The 26,207-nt window shown below is 31.6% G+C and overlaps 2 protein-coding genes across 7 annotated transcripts in view; one reads left to right on the plus strand and one right to left on the minus strand.

Annotated features, from left to right (window-relative positions):
• Nucleotides 1-4,079, plus strand: part of LOC137631022 (uncharacterized) — a 133,249-nt gene extending 129,170 nt beyond the window's left edge. For all 3 annotated transcript variants that reach the window (XM_068362576.1, XM_068362578.1, XM_068362577.1), the window contains one exon: nt 3,570-4,079. The gene's annotated coding sequence lies outside the window, so the exon portion shown is untranslated. The remainder of the gene's footprint in view (nt 1-3,569) is intronic.
• kcc (solute carrier family 12 member kcc) overlaps nt 1,284-26,207 on the minus strand; it is a 947,417-nt gene continuing 922,493 nt past the window's right edge. For all 4 annotated transcript variants that reach the window (XM_068362575.1, XM_068362573.1, XM_068362572.1 and 1 more), the window contains 3 exons: nt 18,123-18,224; nt 15,168-15,241; nt 1,284-11,263 (listed from right to left, as the gene is read on the minus strand). In XM_068362575.1, coding sequence (XP_068218676.1) covers nt 11,032-11,263; nt 15,168-15,241; nt 18,123-18,224 — 408 coding nt within the window. In that variant the 3' untranslated portion in view covers nt 1,284-11,031. The remainder of the gene's footprint in view (nt 11,264-15,167; nt 15,242-18,122; nt 18,225-26,207) is intronic.

Genomic DNA, 26,207 nt, shown 5'->3' on the forward strand with positions numbered 1-26,207 from the left:
TGAGCAAGATGTTGGCAATCCTCAAAGGTCTGTACCAATAATCTGAGTATACGTCTGAGGTGCCCATCTCGATTCATTACCTATATTTGTGACTGAAAGTTTCCTAGTCTAACAATTTTAGATTAGGGATTGGCTCAACAATTTTATGATTGCTAAAAGGAACTGTATTAATCCTAGTGTTGAAGGTTGGCCTGAAGACGTTTGAACATTATTTACACGAGCATTCTATGTACAGTACAAACAATTTACATTTATTATAGAATAGTAGTCAGCATGTAAGTTATTTTTTGGATTTGTCAATAAATTACATCTGTACCAAAACATATATGCTGTACATATATAACATATATGCAATTTTATATATATATATATATATATATATATATATATATATATATATATATATATATATATATGTATATATATATATATATGTATACACATTGTACATATATGTACTGTACATTAAAACAATTAATCCACAGTGCAATGGAAGTTTAGTGTTCAAAATTTAATCCAAGTTGGCTGAATTGGAATCTATATTGTGTGCCTTGTGTACTGTAAGCCTTATGTTACCACTGATGCACAAATGAACTCTGAGAGCAGAAATATTGTCAACTTAGTCATTTCCAAGACATGTTTTGATTACCAGAATATAGCAATGTGTGTGTGTATGTTTAAGGATGGCACAAGCACCCAATATTGTACAAGAAAAATTTTATGGGACACTCATGCAAATAATGGTTGAAATAGCTTAATTTGTAGCACAATGTTATTAAAACTTGAGTTGGATTTGTGGCTTTTACAGCATGTTTGCAGTGGTTATATTTGCTGTATTTCATTCTTCTGTAACTTGAGTGGTATTGCACTGTTTTCCTAAGACTTATGGTTGTTACTTTGAAGAGCATGTCAAAGGGCTATAAAGATTTATTGCTTTTTTATATTAAATGCAAGATTAATTGTTTTAGTCACATATGCACAGTATGTAGTGTATAAATATATATTAAATAAATAAATATATATATATATATTTATATATATATATATATATATATATATATATATATATATATATATATATATATATATATATATATATATATATATATATATATATATATATTTACTGTTAGATAAGTATATATATCTATGTTCACATTAACTGAATAAAATGTACATTCATATATATTTATATATGTACATACACATGTATATTTATCTAAAATTTATTCATATATTCAATAAGAAAACTACAGTACTCAAGTTGTCAGTCTTCATGCACAAAACTTCAGTAGCCTGAATTTTCAACAAATCCATCATTATCTATAAGATATCCATGTAAAAACAAAGCATATATTCAAGGTCTTCACATTCATACTCTTTTGAAGCAACAACTTTCCTTTCATACCATCCTATTTCAGTAAATTATTGAAGCTGTAAAACATTTAACTGTTGGACCTTAATATGCTCCAGAATTTTACTATGGTCACTTTATTTTTTTTAAAAAAATGGCAATCGCAGAGTGTGTATTTCGCATGCTCATTCAATTTATAGTACAAAGATATAAATTTTAGCTGAGCCTAAGTCCAGTATTATGGGTCCCAAATTTTGCCTCTAGTTCCATGAACATGAAATACAGCTTCTGCGCAGCCAACATGCTCTTTTGATTATAATGTTCGTGTAGAAATCCATATTGGCCAGACATTTGCAAGCTTTACATGATGAAATTGTTGAATGAATAAATGGAAGATGGATGAGTCATTTGCATAATGATGAATGTGTTTGTGGATTTGGTCTACCTATGTTGGCAAATAACAGTCCCTGCTCTGAAAAACTCATTTTCTTAAACTTTTTAAGTGCAACATTGACAAACTTAAGCACAGAGTGTTGACATGGCTGAAGTAGTATAAGCATTCAAAGTACAGGTCTTAGTAAAACCTGAGCAGATAGAATAGAAAAATTAACTTAACCCAAGTAAATTTTCAATTGTTCAGCTCTGTAGGCTGAATAATTAATACTAAAAAAAAAAAGAAAAAAAAAATATTTATATAAATCATGGATACTAAATCCATACCACTTTGTAGAATACTGAAAGCATCATATAATGATAAATTTGGACACCTAATTAGAAAAAAAAAAAAAAACGTTAAAACAAGTCTGTTTCATCGTGTATTTTTTTTTATTTGAAAAATGTTGTACAGAAAGTTTTAAACATTTTAATTAGGAAACTGCACATTTTAAAAATGTAGAGAAAATTGTCAAATAACAGTCATATAAGGAAAATCATTGTCATAAGAAATGCAGACATTGTCAGTTAGCAGTTGTGAAGCACAGTATTCTGTTGGAACTTGTATAAGATAAAATTTATGCAGTAATTACTTGAAACAGTTTAGATTAATTTGATTTAGGAAGTGATGGATTACATAAATGGTTTATAATTTTTATTGCTTTTACAGAACAGCATAAGTTTTATTTTAGTTGTGTGTTCAGATAGTTACCTTGTGAATTCTTTTAGTTGAAATTTTTATAGGCTATCCTCTATGAATAGTAAACTACCAATAAATACATGTATATATGTTCATTACAATAGGTATTTGTACTTGCAATAATTCCTTACGTGTCATTTCAAATGACTGTTAACAGAAAATTGATGGTGTTTTGATTGACCAATTTTTTTTTAATCCATCAAGACAAATACTTTACATGTTAGATTAGTGTCTAGTGATTAAAATTGGTATTTGGGATTCAAAAATATACTGTTTGAAATCTGGTAAATCTCTTCTAATGCAAATTATGTAGAATGCATATCAAGGTAAACTCGCCCAATTATAGTTTCATCAGCACTTAGACTTTCCTTGTATTCAAGGTGTAGTCCTTGGTATTCTTTGTAATATGCTTTCAATAAGAATCTCAAATACAGACAGAGTTTCTGTGTTATAAAGAAAATTATGAACCAAATCTAGAGAATTACACATGCAAATTTCTAGATTACATATGAAAATTAAAAGCATCTTTTTAAAATATAAGAATCAGAGAGTAGCATGCCTCAATTATGTTTAAACTAAGATCATGGCATTTTCAGGTTCAAATAGAAAGTTGGACTTAAGAGATGTACTGTACGGTACTTGACTCACAATAGTTAAAGAGGTCTAAGTGGTGTACAGTAATGATTAATTAGCTTAGAGCATTTTTATGGAATATTTACTTGCATACAATTCATATGAGTTTACAGTTTGCACAGTATGTAATATATAGTAGAACACAAACCTTTGCTGTAGAGTTTTTCTTTGGAATTTTACTTCCCACAAAGTTATGTATGTTATTTTTGAAATTCAGAATTAGTGTGTGGGTATTTTTCTCGAAGATAATTTACAGTTTTTGAAAATGTTATTGAATCTGGAAATGTATTAAAATATGATGCAAAAATTAGAGTAATTTTTCTTCGGAAAATTTTGTAGTTATAATTTCCTTATATCCTCAGGTTATTAGATTGTAGAATCTTTATTACAAAGGGGATAAAAAGAGGGAGCTTGTCTCAATTACTGTATTTAATTTTCACTATTTTGCAGGTCTTTATGCTTGAATGGAGGCCCCTTGAAGTAATGGAACCTACCCTGGTTGGGCTTATTATCCTTCAAGTAACTTGTCGTTTTTCCACGGTTAAGCAAACCTCATACTCCAAAGTGTTGGGAATATGTGTTCCATGTTGGAAGGTAATTTTTATTGCATAGTTTACATGCTTCATTGCTTAATTTTTATATTCTTATGGCCATCTCCTTTATTGATGTTATGAAGAGTACAGAGAGATGGTATTACGGGCAGATCATGTTGAAACTTTTTGCTCCTTCATTAATAATAGGATTAAAGAGTTTTGTTGGTTCTTTCAACATGAAATAGTTGCCTTTGAAACATTTTACTTCATGGACACTGTACCCAATGGGAGGGAAGAGGAATACTGTAGATATACACTATTCCAGCACTAAACTAAATAGATTTATGAATTTGTTCATCAGTTGGGAGAGATATATAACTAGCATTCCTTTAACTTTATCTCAGTTACAATAAACATTATAAAATTAGTTATCCTTCAGGATCTAATTTGGCAAACATATTGTATTACTAGTTGCACAAAGGCGGAAAAAATATTCATTTGATTAGTTTACTAAATATATTTGATTTTTTGTTTGTTGAAATTAAGGGATATTTACTACAAAGTATTTTACTAGTAGATGTTTTTCTTTTTGAGATGCTGTCCCAAATTAATGATAAAATTGGGCATTTAAATGCATATAAAACCTTGAATACTTCTCAATTTTTAGGTTGACTGTGTTGTAAGATGTTAATTGTCTCTACATTTTACCTTCCAAAGATAAATCGCTAAGGGATTAAATGTTATGTGATATAAAGGAAACCAATTAGTAAATAACCATTTAAGCATGAACACTTGCTTCATACACTTCAGCTCACAAGCACCCATACAAAAATAAACTTTTCAGAGCTCTGAAGCCAAGAACTTGGCCAGATTTGTAATTTTTGTAATTACTAAACTGTACATAGCAAAAAGCTATTTCCTAGACTAGATTAAGTGATAAACAATGATGAATTGAGTTATGGATATGAAATGTAGATAAATACAATGATTAAGGATAAAGATTCGTTATAATAGCTAACCTTTATTTTTGGTATCTAAAAATAAATATTCTAGGTAAGAGTAAAATACACTTCCAGTTATTCTGTATTAATACCATCTGCTGCTATGTAAAATAGGGACTCATTAAGTTCAAACTTATAAATACCACTAGTAGTAATAATGAACCTAGTATCTCATCAAGTTGAGGGTGTGAGCATTGTTTAGACTCTGCAACGTTTATAGGCTATGTCATGTATATCACCCATGGTTTTTACTCTCATATATGTGTCATGTTTAAAAGTTCTGGTTAAGAAAGATTAGGCGTTAAAATTCCTAAACTTATAATAAATCATCATTCCTTTATACTTTATTTTAGTCATGCAAATATACCTAAATTTTGGATATGAGATATAGGTATTATTAATGATTGTAGTTACAATATTTTAGAATTCCCACCAGATGAGATTTTATACAATGGTAAATATTGTAATTATCTTTGAAAGCATACGTCAATATTTAATGGGTCCCGGTAAATGACTGGACTCTGCATAAATAAGATCGACTGATCTGTAATCCCTACTTTGTTTCAGAACATTCTCACACTAGCCTTGACACAACCATAACAGCTGTTCATATTTCAAATACAGTAGCCTTAAACAATAACATCAAAATGGAACAAAATGTAATCCTTAACAATAATGAGGAAAGGATGAAACTGGTATCCAACTTAACTTATACAGTACAAATACCAGCTTCCTATATTGTTCCTTCCCAGAACAGATGGTAAATCTTCACATAAAAAGGATGGATATTGTTAAACACTAATGTGTGAAGAGTAGCTTGGAGTTATTTCACTATATCACAAACTTTCAGACACCGCCATAGTTAAAACTTGACTCAGCTCTTACAAAAGTATATGCCAGGTTCTTAAATATTATCATCTTGGTAAAGTACTGAAAATGTTAGTTGGCGATAATAGGAGAACCAACGGCAGTTTAATCAACTCCACCAGCTAAGCCAGTTTCTAAAGAATTATCCATATATAGTAGCCTATAATCACTCAAATTTATGGAATTTGCACATCAAATTTGAAAAACATATAACCAATAATTAATCAATTTTGAATAATATACAAATAATATTTGTCCACAAATTATAGTCCGGTTGGTCCTTCAAGCCATAATCAGCATTACAGCACAAATATGGTCTTAAGAAGCAATAGCTTCATCCTTTCACTTTGTATGACATGCTTGTCACCAAAATTATTTAAGTCTAAAACGTCTGCAGAGACTGGAAGATGTAAAAATTAACAACTCTTTTTATCTTTTCCTAAGCTACAGTAATATTTTTAGTAGCACTTATACTACAACATTCAAATCTGTCTAAATTTACCAAAAGAAATTTTCACAACATTTGACAATACAAGTCATAACTTTTACAAGAAAAAAATCAGTTATCATCTCTGATAAATATGCATATTTACTCTTTATCTTTCAGGCATGCATATACAGTACTGTCAGTGGAGTTTTGCATTAAATATACTAATCTTTATCCTCTTCCTTTTAATTTATAAATATTAAATCTTGCTTTAAAAAATTTGTAGATTCTATTAGAGTAAGATAGGAAGCAATGTACAAGTATTTATGAGAGAAGATTACTGTATTATCCAGGGAAATGACCAAGAGTATGTGAAGGGTTATTTTTTTTTTTTAGAAATATTGAGCTTGCAAATGATTTCAGTCAAACAATTAACCATCAAAATACACTATGAACATAAGCTATTCGTTTCTACCAACTTTGATAGAGTACAAAACTAAAAGAGTTCTCTTACCACTGGGCATATTCCCTGGACTTCACATATTTTGACTACCAGTATGCAAAATCTGTACTGTAGTCATGTTGATAACATGATACAACTCCAAAACAAAATACAGTAGTGAATTCTGATTGTCCATATCCTTGCAACAAAGTAGTTTAATTTTATTTCATCCATACCTCAAATGGCTATTCTGAAAGTTCTAATAGTGTTAAAAAATTATGAGATTTGGGAGAATGCATACTTAGTAATTCTTTTTGTATTCAAATATAAAATTCTACAATGTGGATTACTCATCACATATTAAGATATATGAGCTTGCACTTATAGAAACTTGAAAGATTGAACCTTGCAACTCATACTACTATTATTTTGATTAATCTTACCTATATGTCACATTGGTTATTCTGCAGCAATGAAACCTGATCTGTCTGCATTTAACAAAAGAAAACAAAAATCTTTCAACACCATCTCTCCAGCAGTTACCAGGGGAGGTCCCACAACCCAGGTTCCACTAGCTGGCAACGTCCCCCCTCCCCCCCAGTCCTCACGATGTTTACATCTAGGTCACATGATGGCCCTCCCTCCTCCCCACTTCAAGTGGTATATGTATAACTGGAGGTTTCTGTAACTTTAATTTTTGAGGACCAAGAGGTGGAGGGGGGCAGGTCCTGCCCAGGCAACTCTCAGAGGAGAGGGCATGGAAGGAATTTTTTCTTGTCAAATGTTGAAAAAATCGTACTTCATAGCTATAATCAATGTGACTTATGGCTAAGTATCAAATAAAGGATTGCAGTCATATGTAACCTCAACTCCCCATAAGCACAATAATAATCCATTAAACAGTAATCTTATTTTGATATTTATATTAATTTAATTTAGGATAATCCATTAGATGAAGTAAAGTAAGTACAGTTAAGTGATATGGTGTTTTCAGCTTGTAGAAAATTAATATGGAAATGATTTTTTGGATTTGCCACACAAGTATAAGCTGAGGTGATAAGTATGATTTTAATGTCAATTTATAACTGACCATAATTTTATCAAAATATGTCTTTGAGACAATTTATTACTAATATTAATATTCTCAATAGTTCTTCAACAATATCACTTTCTCTCCCGTACCACCAAATTAATATTTTTAGAAATGAAATTGAAATATGTAACCAGCCACTTTGAGGTATTCACTTGATCTGAAGTTCAAAATATTTTTCTTGAAAAACTCTGCCATTCTTATACTATTTCAGGTTATAAAATTATTAAAAAAAAATATTAAACCAAATACTATACATACTAAATGTGACAAGAATGTAAAAATCAAATTCACATAATTTGTAGTTGATCAGCAATCTCCAAGAAAATTAGTGGCAGATAATAGAAATATCAGCAGGTAAAACCACTAAAAAAGTGGGCAGTATTTAAATGGCATCACATATCATAATTTCCTAATAATGTTAAAACAAAATCTTAGTTGTTTGAATTAGCTAGAAGCAGACTTAAGAGTGAACCTAAAGTATAAAGTACAGTAATTATTTCTGTAAGTAAAAAAACACCTGAAATGTGTAGTCATGTATAGAAATAGTAACACTGATTTTACATTAATTGAAACTTGACAGGCTATGAATCTTGTCCAATTAAAATCAAATCTATCAATGACACTGTGTGCTCAAGTAGGCTACATAGAAAAAAAATAAAAATACTTTTACTTTCCAACTAAGGTTGAAAACAACTGGTTATTAGTAAATAGTACTTCTATATAAATATAAAAATTATATCCCTTTAATGATAAGAAAACTTAGTCAGCATTCATTAGAAAGTATGTAACATCCTGAAATGTTATCTAATTTCTTATTGTAAATAATAAAACCTTATTAAACTGAAGTTACTGCCACAACATTGTAAATAACAGTAATATTGTATAGATAACAAAAGCAAAGCCATTCTAATGAAGACCTTGATACAAAATAATGGCATAGAGTATCAAATTTCATAGGTCAGTAAATTACAATTATCAATTGTAAAGCTTCTGCCCATTAACTGTCTCTCCTAGTCTAAAATATTGCTTATTTCTCAATCTAAGTGTCTTTGATTTTTCTCAATGTAATTTAAACTTCAATATACTGTATGGGAAACTTCACATTTCACTTGATAAATGGTTATTAACAAAATAAAAAAAATGTAAGTGGTGTCTCAGATGCTATCAATCAAAACAGGGTCCCTAAGATTTGGTGCAATTATAAGTCTGTCATATTATTCCCAAAATAGTTTGTTTAATTATTTCAAGAAGTTAGAGGGATTTTTTTTTTAATTCTCAGTCTTTGTTGAAGAAAGAAACATTTCTCAAGAGCTACTGTACATAAACATATTTTGGCAGTTTACTTTGTACCTGTTCATAATGGTGCATTATACAAATAGATGATGATGAGCACAAACTGGTTCTAAATAACAGCTCCTGTTTCTGAAGCTGGTTTCGTGACAAATATTCTTTTCCTAACCCGGAAGTTGTAATGCAATCCTACTTATTTTAACTATCATTATCTGCCTATAACCATTTCTGTTAAATTTATGCACACTGCTGTGTACGATTTCAGATTGTTGTCCGCTATTTGTTCATTACTCTGTGGATACTTCAGAAAGACAAATTAGGTGAATACTTTTGAAACTATTTTTTAATTACCTTTAAACTTGTAAGGCATGATAAATTTAAGATTTAGAGGAGCACTGATAATGGTTTGAAAAGCTATATATTAATTTAAATGCAGTTTAGCCTATATTACAAACAGCACTTGAAAAAAACCAAAAAGGTGTTAAAAATGCACTGAAGTCATTCAGGAGAAAGATGGCTACTAAACATGAATAAATGTTGCTTGTGACCGAAACGATTTAGTATGGTGTCGAGAATACTTCTATTGCTCTGCTTTGCTGTGAATTTGTTTTAAGTAGCACATTGCACCATGCTTTGAAAAGTTCTCATGAAAATTGCATGAAAGCTGTCATTAATTTGATCCCTACATTTAGCAATATACACCATACTTATTTATCACTGTCTCACATAAACAAAACACACAATAAAGTGACAACATATGAATAACTTAGAAATATCCGTAAAACACGGCATGAATATTCCATAAATAAAGCATCATACTGGACAAAATATTCAACATTTGGAAAGGATATGAGCATTTTTCGTAGTAATTTTGCTCCGTAAAATTTGGTACTATAGAATACATTTTGGTACTATAGAATACATTAAGTGGAATAATTTTCAATTCAAAATTCTTTCTTAAAAACATAGGGACCCTGGTGAACACAATGAAACCCACTAGCAGGAACATCTTGAATGACATTTTCTAGAAATTACTTTCTTATTAAAAATAAAATTTTGATAATAGCCATTTGAGAAAACTATCCTGTTGAATTATCATCTAACTGAGCACATTCCTATAAAACTGATCACAGTAGTGATGCACTGTTAGTTAAGTGCAAAAGTAAGTCCTTTTCTTATATATATATTATATATTTATATATGACCTGATGCATTTATAAGATGTTTCTATATGTATATAAATACTTTACATATTTATGGATGGTACGCACATATATCCACCATCATTACATATGCATGCATCTACCTTGTGTTTATTTAAATCAATATACATACAAATACATAAGATATATTTATGTATTAAAATATATACATACATATTTGTATTTATATGCTCTACTTAAACACTCGAGTTACAAGATATTCACTTTCAAATCTTTAAATAAACTTTTATAAGTAGTTCACATTACCAAGACTTAAATTCACGTTTTACATAAATGGCATTTAAATTTTGAAACTCACAATTTTACTATCACTAAACTTCTAGTACAGGTAAAACCCAAAAGAATTAGTTTTTTTTTATGAATTATGATATATATATATATATAACTAGAAGGTAAAAATACATTTTAATGTCCACATAAATGTTTAGTTAACTATGCTTTTACTTTTTAAAGGGAAGTATTCAGGTGAAGAGATATAATGAATTTACTTTTTGAAAATTATACAGTACTTGTTGCATGAAAATAATGATGTACTGTTTCTTAACTATTTAATAATTCTCTTTTAACTAGACCTCCAAGCTTAAAATTCTTAACATCAATTGTGGAAAAAGACCAAGTTATTTCACAACAATTGACTTCCCTTTTTAAAACTTACTATTATTAAAAAATGTGTCCTGATGTTTGACACAATAAACAATATGGTAAATCATGTTTCGTCCAGTTATTTACAGGTACATTTTATGACTGACAGTAATAGATTTTCTAAAACCATAAGGTTTCATTATATAAAGGTAAAAAAAAAATATTCAAAAAGATAATACAGTACTAGGGAATAAGATTTATCAACAGTATTTGTAGCTATTAAGAATAAAGAAAATCACAGGATTTTATCCTGACAGCTTGAGTCTTTCAATGTCACTCAAATCAACAAAGCGTACTGCACAATAATCACCTTTTCAGTATCCTCCTCACAAGTGCAACAGTACAAGATGGCTACCAGGAGAGACAAATTGGCTAATACATTCAAAATACTGACTCATGAATATATTGTGATAACCTCTCTGCCACCACCTCTTACCATTAAAACTCTCTCTAATCCCTCTGTTAATACTTCTAAAAATTCCATATAGTTACTCTCGCTTTCTGGTCTTGAAGTTTTTGGTGGACCCGGTAAATTGATGATTACTAGCTGTGAATTGTGGGACTTGTTTACTATTACCTCATTCAGTTTAACAGCGGTATGCATGCGTCGCACATTCGCCTCATCTCTATTAAAAAAAGGATAGTATTAGTATGTACATTTTAAAAAAATCAGTTATTATTTACTGACTCAGTTCAGTACTTATATTGCCAATTTCATCTATCAAAAAAGTTCTTAGACTAGAGTTCTTTGAACTAAAAGAACATCAGGAGGCAAGTATTACAATTGTGTCTAGATTCAATATTTCCTGGATTTCAAACATTCATCTCTCAAAAGCCACAACTTTTAACGGTAACACCTGGACTGAAACAAGGGAAACTTTTCATTTAATGCATTTATATTGAAATAAATGGTTTGAAAAATTAATAATTTTTATAAATCATCACTTACATTACCGGATTCTCAATTTAAAAGTAAAGATGGCTGGTTTCAATACCAGTATCGTGAGAATATATGCACACCAGAACGTCGGGCGGGGAAGCCTAACCCCGCACTGTGGTTCCAAACCACACCAGTATACTCTCCAGTCTTCTTCTTTGCCTTCAGCTTTAACCATTTCTATATGGGGTCGCCATTTTAGTCAGCCTTCTCAATCTTCCTCTTGTCCTGTACATCTTGTTCTCTTATACCCTTTCCCTTCATGTCATTCAATAATTCATCTTACCACCTGAACTTCGGCCTTCTCATCCTTCTTCTGACCTCCACCACCATGTTCACAACCATTTTACATACGTGTTCATCTTCTCTCCTCAAGACATTACCAAACCATTTCAGTCTTCTTTCCTGAGCTTTCTTTGAAACCTCTATTACTTTGACTGTCCCTCTGATTAATTCATTCCGGATCTTATCCTTTTTTTTTGTAACACCACACATCCACCTCAGCATTTTCATCTAAGCTACTTCCATTTTTCTTTCTTGCTCTTTCTTTATTGGCCAAGTCTCTGCCTCATAGAGCATAGCTGGTGTAACGATACTTTTATAAAACTTTCCTTTACCCTTTGCACTGATCCTCCTCTCACAAAGTATCCCTTATAACTTTCTCCAAATCATCCAGGCACACTGAATTCTATAACCAACTTCTGGATCAAGGTTTCTATTTTCACTCTTAACAGAACCAAGATATTTGAAGGAGCTAACCCTCTTTATATCTTCTTGGCCTAATTTCACTGTTTCCGGCCCATTCCTCTCCGCCTGTCTACATACTGTATATTCTATCTTTGTTCTGTAAATTTTGAAGCCTTTACTCTCAAGTCATTCTCTCCATCTTTCTAGCTTGAGTTGGACACCTTCTCATGTTGGATCAGTCAGCACAATGTCATCAGCAAACATTGCACACCAAGGCACCTCTTCTCTAACTTCCTATGTTATAACATCCATCACAATATCAAACACGTAGGGACTAAGGGCTGAACCCTAGTGGAGACCAACTTTAGTCTTAAACTTCTCTGTAGTTCCAACAGTGCTTCTTACTTGTGTGGTTTCCTCTGCATATATATCTCAGTATTGTAACATACTTTTCCGAATCTCTTCTCTCTCAAGTACCTACACACTTCCTGCCTAGGTACCCTATTATATGCTTTTTCCAAATCAATAAACACCAGATGTAGTTCTTTCTGTTTCTCTATATTTCTCTAATATCTGCCTTAGAGCAACTATAGCACCAACTGTGCTCTTTTCAAGCATAAAACCAAATTGTTCTTCACATATGGTGGTTTCCATTCTCAATCTTCCTTCTGTAATCCTCTCCTATATTTTCATTGTGTGTGATCTTAGCATAATTCCTCTGTAGTTCCCACACTCCAGCACATCTCTCCGGTAAACAGCTTAAACTCACTGTCCCGGTCTGGGATCAATCAATATTTTGCCATACGTATGCTAGGCATACACTTTACTAGCCAGGTGTAGAAAAATGAGGATCTTTAAATCCCAGACTCTTGATTTTTACAAACATACTGAACCAATCAATGTACTCCAAAGAGACAGCTGTGTCTGAGAAACTGAACCCAAGCCCTGAGACTTTCGGGCTGGTTGGAAAACGTGAAATCTCGTATAGGGTTGTACGACATTCACAAATTTCTACATAAAGTATTTCACTAATATTAACCTTAATTTCAGTTATGGGGTAATTTCAAGTTATAACTCGAAAAGCCTGAACCAGTGATATGCATGAGATAGTGCAATATATTGCTCAGTTTAATAGTATATGATAAATTCTTTAAAAATAAAGCTAACTACCTAAGACAAATGGCAACTCTAATAGTCTTTCTATGCTAAAGAAACAAAGTATTACAGAGTACAATATGCCAGAAAAGGTCGAAGGGCAAGCTGTGATTTTTAGTGCTGCAGTTTACACCTATGGACTTATCCCATCTATCAATGTATAAAGCAAAATTTTATTACATTATACTACAGGCAAAATAAAATTCTTGACTAATTGGTCCCAAAAAATTTTTTATAAAGATACCTAAATAAATGGCCACCGACAACCTGGAAACCCAGATGAAAGGAACAAAGACCATGCCAAGTTAAAAATTTTTACGAAAGGCAAAATTACACTGTAACCTGAAAACCCTTGCCAATGTCTGTATAGTCTGGGGAATTAAAATAGTAATACACTGATAAGGGAGACAAGAAGTCCCGTCAGCCCCAAATACTTTTATGGCAAGATAAGAGTCCAGAAATGAAGCAGCAGCACAGCATTCATCATCTACTAGCCAATACAGAAGTTACTATAAGTTACGATGGACTGCTCAAGAAGAGGATAATCCATATGGACCGATATCAATAATATACAAAAGTTACACAATTACCTAACCAGAAAACCAAGGGCAAAATTGAACTAACCATTCAAAATGTAGAGCAAAAAGAATAAACGCATTACTAAAAAAATTCTACATAAGTAAATTATACAAACATCATTGTAATAATGGCCAGAAGACATAAAAATACCCTACTAAAAACCCTGCAACATAAAACCAGCATTGTAACAGTTTTAAACTTTTTTTTTAACAGGTGGACATTGAACAAGAAAGTGCAATTTGCTCAGTCCTGACAAAAGGAAACAAATTGCAATGTTGTTATTCTTAAACTTATCTTGTATATTTCCTTATTTCCTTTCCCAACTGAGCTATTTTCCCTGTTGGGGACCTTGGGCTTACAGTATCCTGCTTTTCCAACTAGAGTTGTGACTTGGCAAGCAATAATACTATGCACAAAAAGTAAAAATACCAAAATTGATTAATGTGAAAAAGGTAATAAAACATTAACCTAGTGTTAATAAATCAGAGAGGTAGAGGAAGAGTCTACTACTTAAACTATACTAAGCGTATGGAATAATACAATGCGCATTTTACAAAATAAGGGATGGATGAAAGAACACTAGCTACAATTATGGCTAAAAAAAAAGTTGGCTTGCTCATACCACACTACAACCAATCATACACCTTGATAACTGACGCTAAAGTTATATTGATACAAAAATATTATAAAAGGATATTCACAAATTTAATACTTGTACTTATTCTTTGGTGCCATCACCAACAGGAAAACCAACGCCACCAGCAAGTGAATAAAAAGGAGGGTAATGATGAAAATAAAACTTGAAAACTGAGACATTGAAAAAAGGCAGTCCAAGGTTAATAAAAAAAAAAACACAATACCCACCTACTACTGTTCTTTTCATTGGCAGAACTTTTGTCTGGGGACATTTTATGACATGTGAAATGGGCAATACAAGTAATGACTTTGTTATAAAGTATATATATTGTTCGATTTGAATTACGCTTACAAGCAAATGCTTTAGCACACAAAAAAGTATTTACAACTCCTGGCCACTTACCAAATTATTAGAAAATACAGTGGACTTTCCAGGGTAGATTGCCAGGCTGACCTTATGCCAAAATTACACTATTTTGTTAAGAAAATTTCAAGAGAAAAACAATATTACTGTAAACTACACAAGATTTACTTACGGCTTTATAGTTAAAAGTTTCTTAAAGCTCTCATTTTTACTTGCTCTCTTCTCAGCATCCTCTGAAGTTTCACTCTAAAAAAAGAAAAAATAAACTTTTACAAGTAAATCAACTTTACATGAATAAAAGCTTTGAGAACCTTCGATGTAACATACATACTCTCTTTGTTTTAAGATGTATTACCTTAACTACCAGAAAATATTTCCTCAGATCTTTATAACATCAGTAATTAGGTCCAATTTTTTAATCCAGAATTTTTGCTTGGGGATCTAGTTGAAATATCACATAATCAATGAGAAATGATAAACCATATTACTATTACTCTATAATCATTGTCACTATAATTCTCAAGTATTCAGTAATAAAATATCATGATTTTGACATGAATCAAAGGTACTGTATTTTTAAAAAATTTAATTGTTAATGGAATTTAATACCTCTTATACTGTACTGTACTAGTTTTAAATGCTTTAGTACTTCTAAGATAGCTAGAAGACTGAGCCTCACTATTAATTACCCACTAACTGACATTTTCATGGAAATTAACCATTTTTATTTATACCTGGTTTCCGATTCAACAAACTAGGTCACTAGCATTAATATGTAAAGTATAATAACAAGGTCCCTAAACAAGAAACTCAATAGGGTATGAGATTTCTTTGCAAGTGAAGTGTAAAACACCACTCAGGTTTGTAATGAAAGCTATATCAAAGGTACCAAAGCTATGAAACAGGTGACTTTTCTAACGCATTACTAAATACTGGTTCACCTTTTTACTAGCCTAATATCTCTAAAAGGTGTAGCGATCAAAGATGTGTAATCAGTACATAACATGACAGTTATTCTAGACTGGTGATTCACATCCTAAAGCTAGGTTTAAAGGTTTAAAAGGCCGCTCATGGATGGCAGGGGCAAGGGACAGTGACATTGCCCTATCGAGCAGGACAATGCCCTAGAGACTGTCCATATATACATATGGTCAGCGCCCAAGCCACCTCTCCACCCAAGCTAGGACCAAGAAGGGCCAGGCAATGGCTGCTGATGACTCGGCAGATAGACCAATAGGTTCCCCCAAACCCCTGATCCTTAACTCACAAGGATGGTAAGGTTGCTGCGATTAAAGAAACTAAAAGAGTTTGAGTGGGACTAGGCATTCACCAGTCAGGGATGTTACCACATCAACCACCAAAACCCCTAGGTGTATGCAATAAAGATTTTATAATTTTCACTCCAGTTAATGACCCATCTATGGGCCAGGAGGGTTCTAAGTATGACCTATACATGTAATTTATCTACTGTATAGTAGATAAATTCATCTATCTAGTACTGGGTGACAGTGTAGACTGGACAGTGAATAACTACTTTAGGTTCTTTGTATATATATCACTAATTTCTGGACTATCATAGACTAGGCTAACCTCTTCAAATGTTAAAATTATTCATGAACTTGTTCATTAATTGGCATTGTATATATCTTTCAAAAACACCAAAATAGAGTCAAATGTTTAAAAAATATTCTCAAGTTATCTTTTCTACCAGTCATAAATTTTGCTATAAAGGGCTTATAACAAGTACATTACCACAATAGAAGTGCACTAAATAGTGCAGAAAGTTATATCTTATTTGTGGCCTCTTGCAATCTGATGTGTTCTTTACTTCAGTGTACGGGAACTTCATAGGTATATGATTCATGTATGGAAAATGGCCAAAGACAGCCTTTTTTATATTAAAAAACCTATTCTTGTTGACTAGGTCAAATGGCCATAAACTTGCTTAGCAAGCTTCTGTATTATATAGTGCCCAAATTGGAAAAAAGGTATAGAGTAATTAGTTTCAATTAGCAGCAATTAATACATACACTCAGCTTGGAAATTAAATAAAAAGATACGGTAACTAGAAATACATGCAGAAAAGGAACTTAACCTGAGACTGCAACAAGACACTGAGGGTGTGAGCCACAAGGGTACTCCCTAAAATATGGCAACTAAATATGGTCCTAGTATGGCTGCCTAGGTCTGAGCTGTCACAAATTGTGTCATAGATACTGCAATCCATCAAATAGGACAATTGAAAAGGAATATAGATGTCTACCAACTAAATTAATTATTATTACTACATTTCTTTTAGTGGCCCATGCTATAAAGATTTCCCATGTTTCTTAGAATACAACACAAAAATGTATTTATGCTAGTGTAACTAGATAATAAATAGCAACCATAAAGTTTCACACAACCATCGATATCCACATGGGTTATTCAGATTCTGCAAACACAACCTACAAAACAATGGCTCTCAATACACCTATGATCTTTCTCATATCTCTTGAAATACAGTGGACAATTTCAAATGCATGGGACTGAACTTTATCCACCAACACAGTATATTATTCGAACTAGGTGAGTGGTTGTGTAGCCTGGGTAGATCTGAATGCAAACGATGGTCAAATTTATGTAAAACTTCATAAACAATGTACTATAACCTAAGTTCCTTTTCTGAGTTTATTTCTAGTTCTATCTTCCTGTTTATTTAATTTCCAAGCAGTGTATGTATCAAATGCTACTTATTAAAACTAATTACTCTACCTTTTTCAAACTTGGGATCTATTTTATAAAGCTTGTTAAGCAAGTTTATGGCCATTTGGTGTGATCAGTAAGAAAATTGTTTTTTTCTTTAATAGAAAATGCTGATATTAATACTACTGTATATCTGGGATAGGAAATATAACAGTAACAGAACTCAAAAGTTTTGTCCAGCAATCGACTATACTCAATTCAGCTGCTAATGACCAAACCAGAGAACACCATCTAAAACAAGGCCGAATAAAATCTTCTTCAGAATAAGCAAGCCTTTAAAATCAAGAAAGATTTTCTCAATTGATGTTTGAACAAACAAACATTACTATTACTTTCAATAATACACAGTAATCAACCAAAAGTTAATTTCACTATACTGTACCTTCTCTGTGTCCGAGTCAACTGCTGGCTCCTCTTCTTTGAAGCGTACTTTACTTGCAGAATGTTCACTGCTAGGATGATGGTGATCAACAATTGCTTGAACCTGAGGAAGCACATAAACAGACTTAAAAATTGCAAAGTTATACAATGTCACTATCTCCAGACTTTATCAACACGTTCTTAATACACTTGGTAGTAAACATTTTTAAATTAGTTGGTTATAATTAGAATAATTGTTTATCAAAAGGAAACCAGTCTTATTTTAACCTCATATCACACACGGAAAGGCTATACTGTACTGTACTTGTATATTATTTAGAATATGGTAATTAAATCTTAACATTTCATACAACTTCAAACAGGCCCTTTCAATTGTCTGTATAAATCTTTGAAGATAATTCAAGGATTAATAAGTAATTGCTACTTAATTTTAAGTCTATAATGTACAAAAGGAACCGATAATGAACAATTGCAGATTTCTAAGAAAAAAAAATAGCACTTAATATATCAACTGTGTTATTCATGATTCATAACCAATATGCCTTTTGTAAAAATAAATACATTAATTAACCTGTGAAACTTGAGATAATATCATATAACAGCTATTTACTATGTTCCTTGAAGTATTCATATGACACATAATAGCTGTGTTTCTATTTACAGTATTTTTATAGTAAATTTAACTGAACTTACACAATTATCTAAAGCAAAAATGTAACAAAATTGAAACTTTATGGACAACACATTAATTATCTTCACTAAAACTTTTTAAACAAGTAGAATCCTTCAGCTAAAGAGAATAAAATCCCATAAACCAAATGAAAATAATCACCATATACTTAAACATATTCTATTTTTATCAAGTTTACTCAAATAGGAAAACTAAATAACGTATATTACCATTGGTAAAATGGATATACACGAGGCATTATTGATATAAAGAGATTCTTTTTGTACCTATAAAATAGTCTTATTTTTTTCATTTAACTTCTTTAATTTCCTAAGCATAAAATTGATGAATAACTGACAAGGGTTCAAACTCCTTTCAGATCTCTTTTTCATTCATAAATCTTTTTATTTATCGTAGGATATAAATGTATTTCTCTCTCAGTACACATATATAGGTATTGTAAATATTGTGTATGTATGTTAGTAGTCAAGTGTGTAAACGATTCGATTTTTAGAGGTGCTGCCTGGCATGCGTAAATTCAAAGGGTTGAGGGTTAGGGTTAAGTTTGAAAATGTTCGTGTACATGAGTCAAGGATGTATGGAGAACAATTAGTAATTAGAAGGGAAGGATATCAAAAAGGGATAGGAGACTGTGGAATGGTTCCAAAGGTATGACTTAAAGAAGTAAATATTCCTTTGCAAAAGGTTAAAAGGTATAAAATAGGTTAATTTTACTGTGCTAGTACAGTACATCATTATCATTGGATGATAGGATTTTGATTGAGAAACTAAGATGAAAGAATTGGTAGGGGAACAATATGAATTTGGTTAAGGAAGAGGAAAAAGGATTCAAGTGCTGGTCATAAACACTTTCTGTGGTAAGTTTTAAAGTATATCCCTATTGTAAGGGTATGATAGAAGGACAATGTGAAGGTTGAGGAAGTTTTTATGAGGACAAAGTTCTAAAATAAGTACTATAAATGGGAGAACAATTGGTTTAGTGTGGAAGTGGATGTTGGGAGGTGAGACTGCTGGACTAAGAGCCTCCACCTGGAGATAAGCTTCAGCCAATCTGGGTGTGTGTAAATAGATCTGGGCAAGTGTGTGTTATGTCTCTTTGGTTGCTCAATAGTCTTTAAAATTTAGTAAATCAAGAAATAAGGTGTTCAATTTGATATACTGTGATGTAAAAGCTAAGTTATGGTTCGTGAATGAAGAGAAAGAGTGAAATGTATGATATTAGCAGATAACAAAATTGTTTGCAAGATGATAAAATTGATGGTAAATGTGAGCTATGATGGTAAATTATTACCAGGAAGATCAAGCAATGAATGAATAAGTATGGATGATGAAAAACAGAAGTGGCTGATTCATTTATTTCAGGAGTAATAAAATAGACAATGGTAGAACATGAGTCAAAGAAAATATGCATGAAGGTAGGCTGGAGGGTAGGATGTTTGCAAAAAAAATAAGAAGAAAACTTTAATTTTCATTGAAATGCAAAGGGAATACTTAGCGATCTACTAGTCACGTTATCATTATTATTATTATAAAAAATTAGATTATCCAGCCCTATGAGCCACAATTAAGATTGACCTTGATAAAGCTGGCCTTATCCTCTATGGAAGTAAAGTACTGTATAGATGTTGAATGAAAAACAGCAGTATGTACCTTGGCTTACTAGTGACTGAATATAAGAAAATTAGTATACAGTAAGAGCGTAAAAATTCAAATAGGTTTAAGAGCACTGTATCGGTCTGCAAGCAAAAACATGTATGGATTTTTGTGGACAAGTGCTACCGAGACTAGCACACAGTGTGTAGAAAGCAGTCGCGCAGTATCCAACACCACCCACTCAAATGTTCTCATGATTTTTACTCCATTTTGTTGCACCTTACTTTTATCCCCCGCTTGCTCATACTTTAACTCTTTCTCTTTGAGCAGTAATTGTACTGTACTTGTACTATATGAATTGTGCAAGTGTTTTGGAAGTGTTCTTTGTAGAGTTGCGACTGCTTATTCTTTAAAGAATTGTGATTGCTATTGCTCACTGTTAAGTTAACAGTAACAGTACAATACTGCATCTAGAGAATGGCCCCTCAAGGTGATTAATAAAGATGGTCATCAAGAGATAATTACTGCAAAGTAAAATAAAAAAGGAAATTAAAGTATCGAGAAGCAAGAACAAGGTGTGCGTGTGGCAGGCCTGGCAAAAATGGTAGTCACAATTCTCAACAATAAAGAGGAAATTGAAACATTAAATGAGGCAGGGCTGATGCTGTCATTTATGGATCAACAGCAACTTGATCTTAACCCAAATTTCTCCGTTTAATCTGGATTGAGAAGCAGTTAGGTGGTTGTACAGTTACCAAAACAACTACTATTGAAAAGCTAGGGTATTGAAGATGAGTAATGGGAAGTATCAAAAGAATGCAGAGATTTCAACTGAGAAGGAAGAGATATTAAGAATTTGTGAAAGCCTACAAATTTTGATAAAAGGTACAGTTTTGTCATGGTAAGTACAAAACCATTTTAATGCTGACAATTGCATCCCCATCACGCCAGCCACGATTCTCCTCAAAAGTAAAGAGTTAATTTGTAAATATTTCTATTTTTTTATTGCAAAATATTTATTTTTATTGCACAAGATTATTTTCTAATCATATCTGACGTTAAGTTACAATTTCTTCTCTAAGTAAATCTTTAAAAACCAGTTTACAGTATTTATGAATGTGTGAAATTCATCGAGTGAATTTTTTATGAGACGAGCATTCTAGGTTGCAAGCTCGTTCCCAGAATTATTTAAATCATATCTAGAGGTACTTCAGTACTGTGTGTATATATTACTATAGATGGTATAAACTATATAATAACAATTATTACTGGAAAATAACTTATGGTGAACAGCTGAATACATTTGTTTGTGCATGTATGTATGTATGTATATATATATTGGGTGTGTTTATGAAAGAGAGAATACAGTACAGAGAAAACCAGAGAAGTAAAATTTCAAAATCAACCTTTGAGTGATATTTTATGTCAAAGAAGAGAGTTAAGTAAAAAATTTGGAGAAAAAAATTTACTCCCTTACTTCAAAACTAACTCAGGCTTTCAATAAATTAATAAAATAGTAATGTGAATCAACAGGCATTACAACTAAATGTGTAAATGTGGCTCAAACATAACCAAACTCTCATAATATTCACATACTCTAAAAATATATTCTGTACAGTATTAAGGTTTGAATATTTATGATACCAACTTAAAAGAGAAAAGCAATCCTGCTGTTCTCAAAATCAGATTGTAAAATAATTTCAAGAAACCTTTCACGTTCTTTTTCAAATAAATGTAGTAAGCATTTAATTCATGCATTCTGTACAACATTTTCCATGCAACATAAGTACTTGCTATACTAGAAAACAACACCATTAAGCTGAAATACACGTAAAATAACAATGGTAATTTCATCTACCTTTAAAGGATTTCAAATTACCTTTAATAATATGTAAAATATTAACAGATTAAAGGTCAAGAGAATTTCATGTGGGCAACTCAAAGGCCTTTTTTGGCTAGTTCCACTTGAGCATATGCACACTTCTGATTGCTGCTTATTGTAATCATTATTGCCTATCAAAGCAGGTAAGAAATCCATGGGGAAAGTTTTTATTTGGTTATCACAACAAATTCTTTACCAAACACTTAAGCAAGCAAATATGGGTGTGGTAGTAATGGCTTTTCTAAAAACAAACAGAACTTAAGCTTTTTTCTAGATAATATTCCAAAGAAAGATGAAGATAAAATTATACAGTACATAAAAATAAACTCTACATAAAACTTCCTTAGTACATAACTATCTTGGCTTCAAATAATTTCCCATCATTCTACTTAATAAATATTCAGTAAAATCTTTCAAATGTCTTAATACTACTGTACTTAAAATGCTTAATATAGATGTAAAGAAAATTGAAGAATTTACGTAGAAGCACTTATGCTATTACTAAGCTATGCAGGTCCAAGCATCCAGATTTCACGAGTGTTCTGGTAAATGGAAAGTTAATAACCTCAAGACCAACATATAGTAGTTTTTATATAATAAAATGTTTTTTGGGACTTTATGACTTGTCTGTAAAAGACTAGTAGCTCTACTTTACATTTATATGTACTGTATTAAAATGAAATACTTTATATGTAATGTATTAAAATAAAATATTAACTGGTATATATTAAGAGCAGTGTGGAGCCCCTTATTTTCATGAAAGCAATTAAACAATGTAAAATACAATGGAAAAGAACCCTTAATGAGAATATTTAATGATCGTAAAAAAAGGAGCACTTTACAGGTGACTGACTAACAGCTTAGTATTATCACACTAGGCTATCAGAACTGTAAGGGAAGGTTTAAGGAGGAAGGAAGAAAAGGGGAAATGGAATGGAAAGATTAGATTGGAAACATTTAAAGGTTTAATGGTAATGAAAAGGTATGGAAATTGTCTTGGATCAACCCCAACTTCTGCCTAATGAAACTTTGTCTCTAAGGCATTTCCATATCAAGAAGTTGCAAAGTAAATGACATTATTCCTCAATTGAAAATAATTTTGCAGGAAACCATAAAAAACTGTGTTGGATGGTACAAAAGTAGAAATAATGGAGCAAAATATTTTAAAAACAATGATTCCCTGACTTCCCTGTGTAACATTTCAGGATATTAGTGGTCCAAATGGGCAGCTACAGTTTGCGATTAATCAGATTAGCAAGTAATCACAACTAAATATAGTATTTCTGAATTATGAGAACTAAAATTAAGATTGGCATAAAGCTGTTATCACAGCATAAAATACACCAATGAATATACATACTCTAGTTTAGCCTCTGAAATATTGTGTAATGACCTTTATTTGGTAACAGAAAACATTACTTGTAAAATAAAAACATTAGAAGATTAATAAAACCAAACAACCTATTAATGTTTGAAGTTCTTTGCATTTATCTAGCAAAATAAAAACTACTCAAAAGCACTCTTCGCAATCTGAAAACTTGCATTAAAGATGAAACAATTTAAAAATCATCTAATACTTGAGAAATGAACGAAGCAACGTGAATGTTAATAGCACAGTACTGTAAAACAATTTATTAGCCATGGTGAAAAAAAGGCAAAACCTACATGTAGCAAATAGTTCAATTCACTAATCTATAAATCATGGGAAATTACAAAAATCCAGGGAAGTTCTTCATTTTCTTTGGAATATAAACATTCATATTTGTTAGTACTGTATGGCAAGCTTTGTCTTGTTGCAAAGTTAATTACTACTACACCTGAAGTGTTTGCAAAGTTCCCACAAAATACGTAATGCTTAACTGTAATAAGTAGTGCTTAACTGTACAGTATGTTTGATAAATACGATGACAATATTAGGATCAGTAATATCGAGAATCTTTAAAATTCCTTTTAACTAATAATACCATTCCTTTTAAATAAAGGACTAACTTGCCTTCTAAAAAACCATTGGATCACTGCAGATGGACATAGTGAATGCCAATGTGTACCACCTTAGTAAGAAGTACAGTAATCGTGTTGAAAAGTATCATTCTTATGAATATTTTTTTAAGATTCATAAATTAAATTTCTAATATGCTTTATAAAAAAACACAGAATTTCAACAAAATTACTGATTTCTATACAGTACTCACCTGGATATCATATAGCTTCTTTCTGGAAGATGGTTTAATGTCGATGTCTACCGTTAAACAAGAAAAAATTTCCCTTTTTTTTCCCATTGTAATTGTCCTGGCCCTCTTATGTAGTATTTGTATCAAGATCATATGGCAATCCTACCTTGTGGGTAAATAATAGCCTTTTGTCTTCAGTCTCAAAGTCAAAATTAGTTCAACCTCACAACATCACTAGTTAGTGGGGTACTGTAAGGAGGCGGCTTTAATAAGAATGCCAGGGTAGTATAGTATAGAAAAAAGTAATTTTATAATAAAAATTATTTGTCTATAAACCTCCCTGTTGTTCATAATGCTGAATCCCCCCCCCCCCCCACACACACACAAACACACATTGAGATGCTGGTGGGATTGTGAAGGAAAGATTCTATAAATCTAAAGCATCTAGATGTACTTTAAATTGCGATTGACTAAACTTTATATATAACTAGTTTAATGGTAATCATTATAAACTAAGAAATAGTATTTGTGCACCACGATTGAATATAAAAAATTAAACACGCTCAAGGAAATAAAAGTAAAGAAAAAAATATGAAGCAATTTAACACTTACAAATTCTTCTTAGGAAAATTAATTAACTTTTAAAATAAGAATGTATTATTGTACTATATTATCCATTACCCTGGAATATTCTGTAGAGAAAATATAACTTACACTTTCAAAAAACGTACTTAAAAACAAAAAATTTCATCTAATTAAACAACGAAAAACTAAATACATCAAATGCAGCTCCCGTAGAACCCTTTTCTTATAAGCAAATCAGGTTTCTTTCTAATAATGTTTAGAAAAAAATGCAGGGTATAAATACCACTTAGCTTTCTCTAAAACTCATTCCAAATAAAGAGTTCTATAGGAATTAAGAGGTAGCTTCTCTTCTAATATCATGAATTTTAACTTTTAGGTCCTTCATTTGATAAGGATCCAATTTTCTATGAGACTTTGTCAATAAACTTTTAATACAAAAGGACATAACATCCTTGGAGAGAGGAAGGTTTGTAATCCTAATTCCTTGTTAACTGATCTAAAACATTCAACTTCCCAAAAATAAACTGAGGTAGAAGATTTATTCCACTCAACATTATACAAAAAAAGAGAACGTCCACTATCCTTAACAGGAATTCCAACCCGGATCCTGTCCATTTCCGAGAGTAAAAGCCAGTGCCGTCTCCATCACCATGGATTCATGTGTATGAAGGCCCTTGGGCAAAGTCAAAAGTTCCAGGCAACTGATTTGCAGTGTTTGTTCTTCCTTCCATCAACTCCCTGACAATGAAGAAAATTCATAGATACTCCCCACCCTCTTTTTGGAAGCATTCGTGAAATGGGATATGCCAGGAAATTTTACTTCCACTAGCATACTGACCCAAAAGAAGGAGATCATCCTGCTATTTCACCTGAAGATTGGATGTGGAGATTAAACTGGAATTCCATCATCTTAAAAAGAGCCACATAAACAGATTTCTCTGAGATGCCATGATCACTCGTAACCTTGTCCACACCCGAATTGACAATGCTTTCATCTATCTGAACTTTTCCAACTGATCCTCTTTTCCATATGTAAAATTTAAAAAGGAACTGTTGTTATTGTTATCCAAAACTATGCACTCATTTGCAAGGGAACCAGAAGAGACTTCTTCATATTGACCAGAACTTCATACTTTTCAATAATGGGAGTAACCAAAGCTGCTG

This window comes from Palaemon carinicauda, chromosome 39, assembly GCF_036898095.1.
Source record: "Palaemon carinicauda isolate YSFRI2023 chromosome 39, ASM3689809v2, whole genome shotgun sequence".
In the NCBI taxonomy this organism is placed as follows: domain Eukaryota; kingdom Metazoa; phylum Arthropoda; class Malacostraca; order Decapoda; family Palaemonidae; genus Palaemon; species Palaemon carinicauda.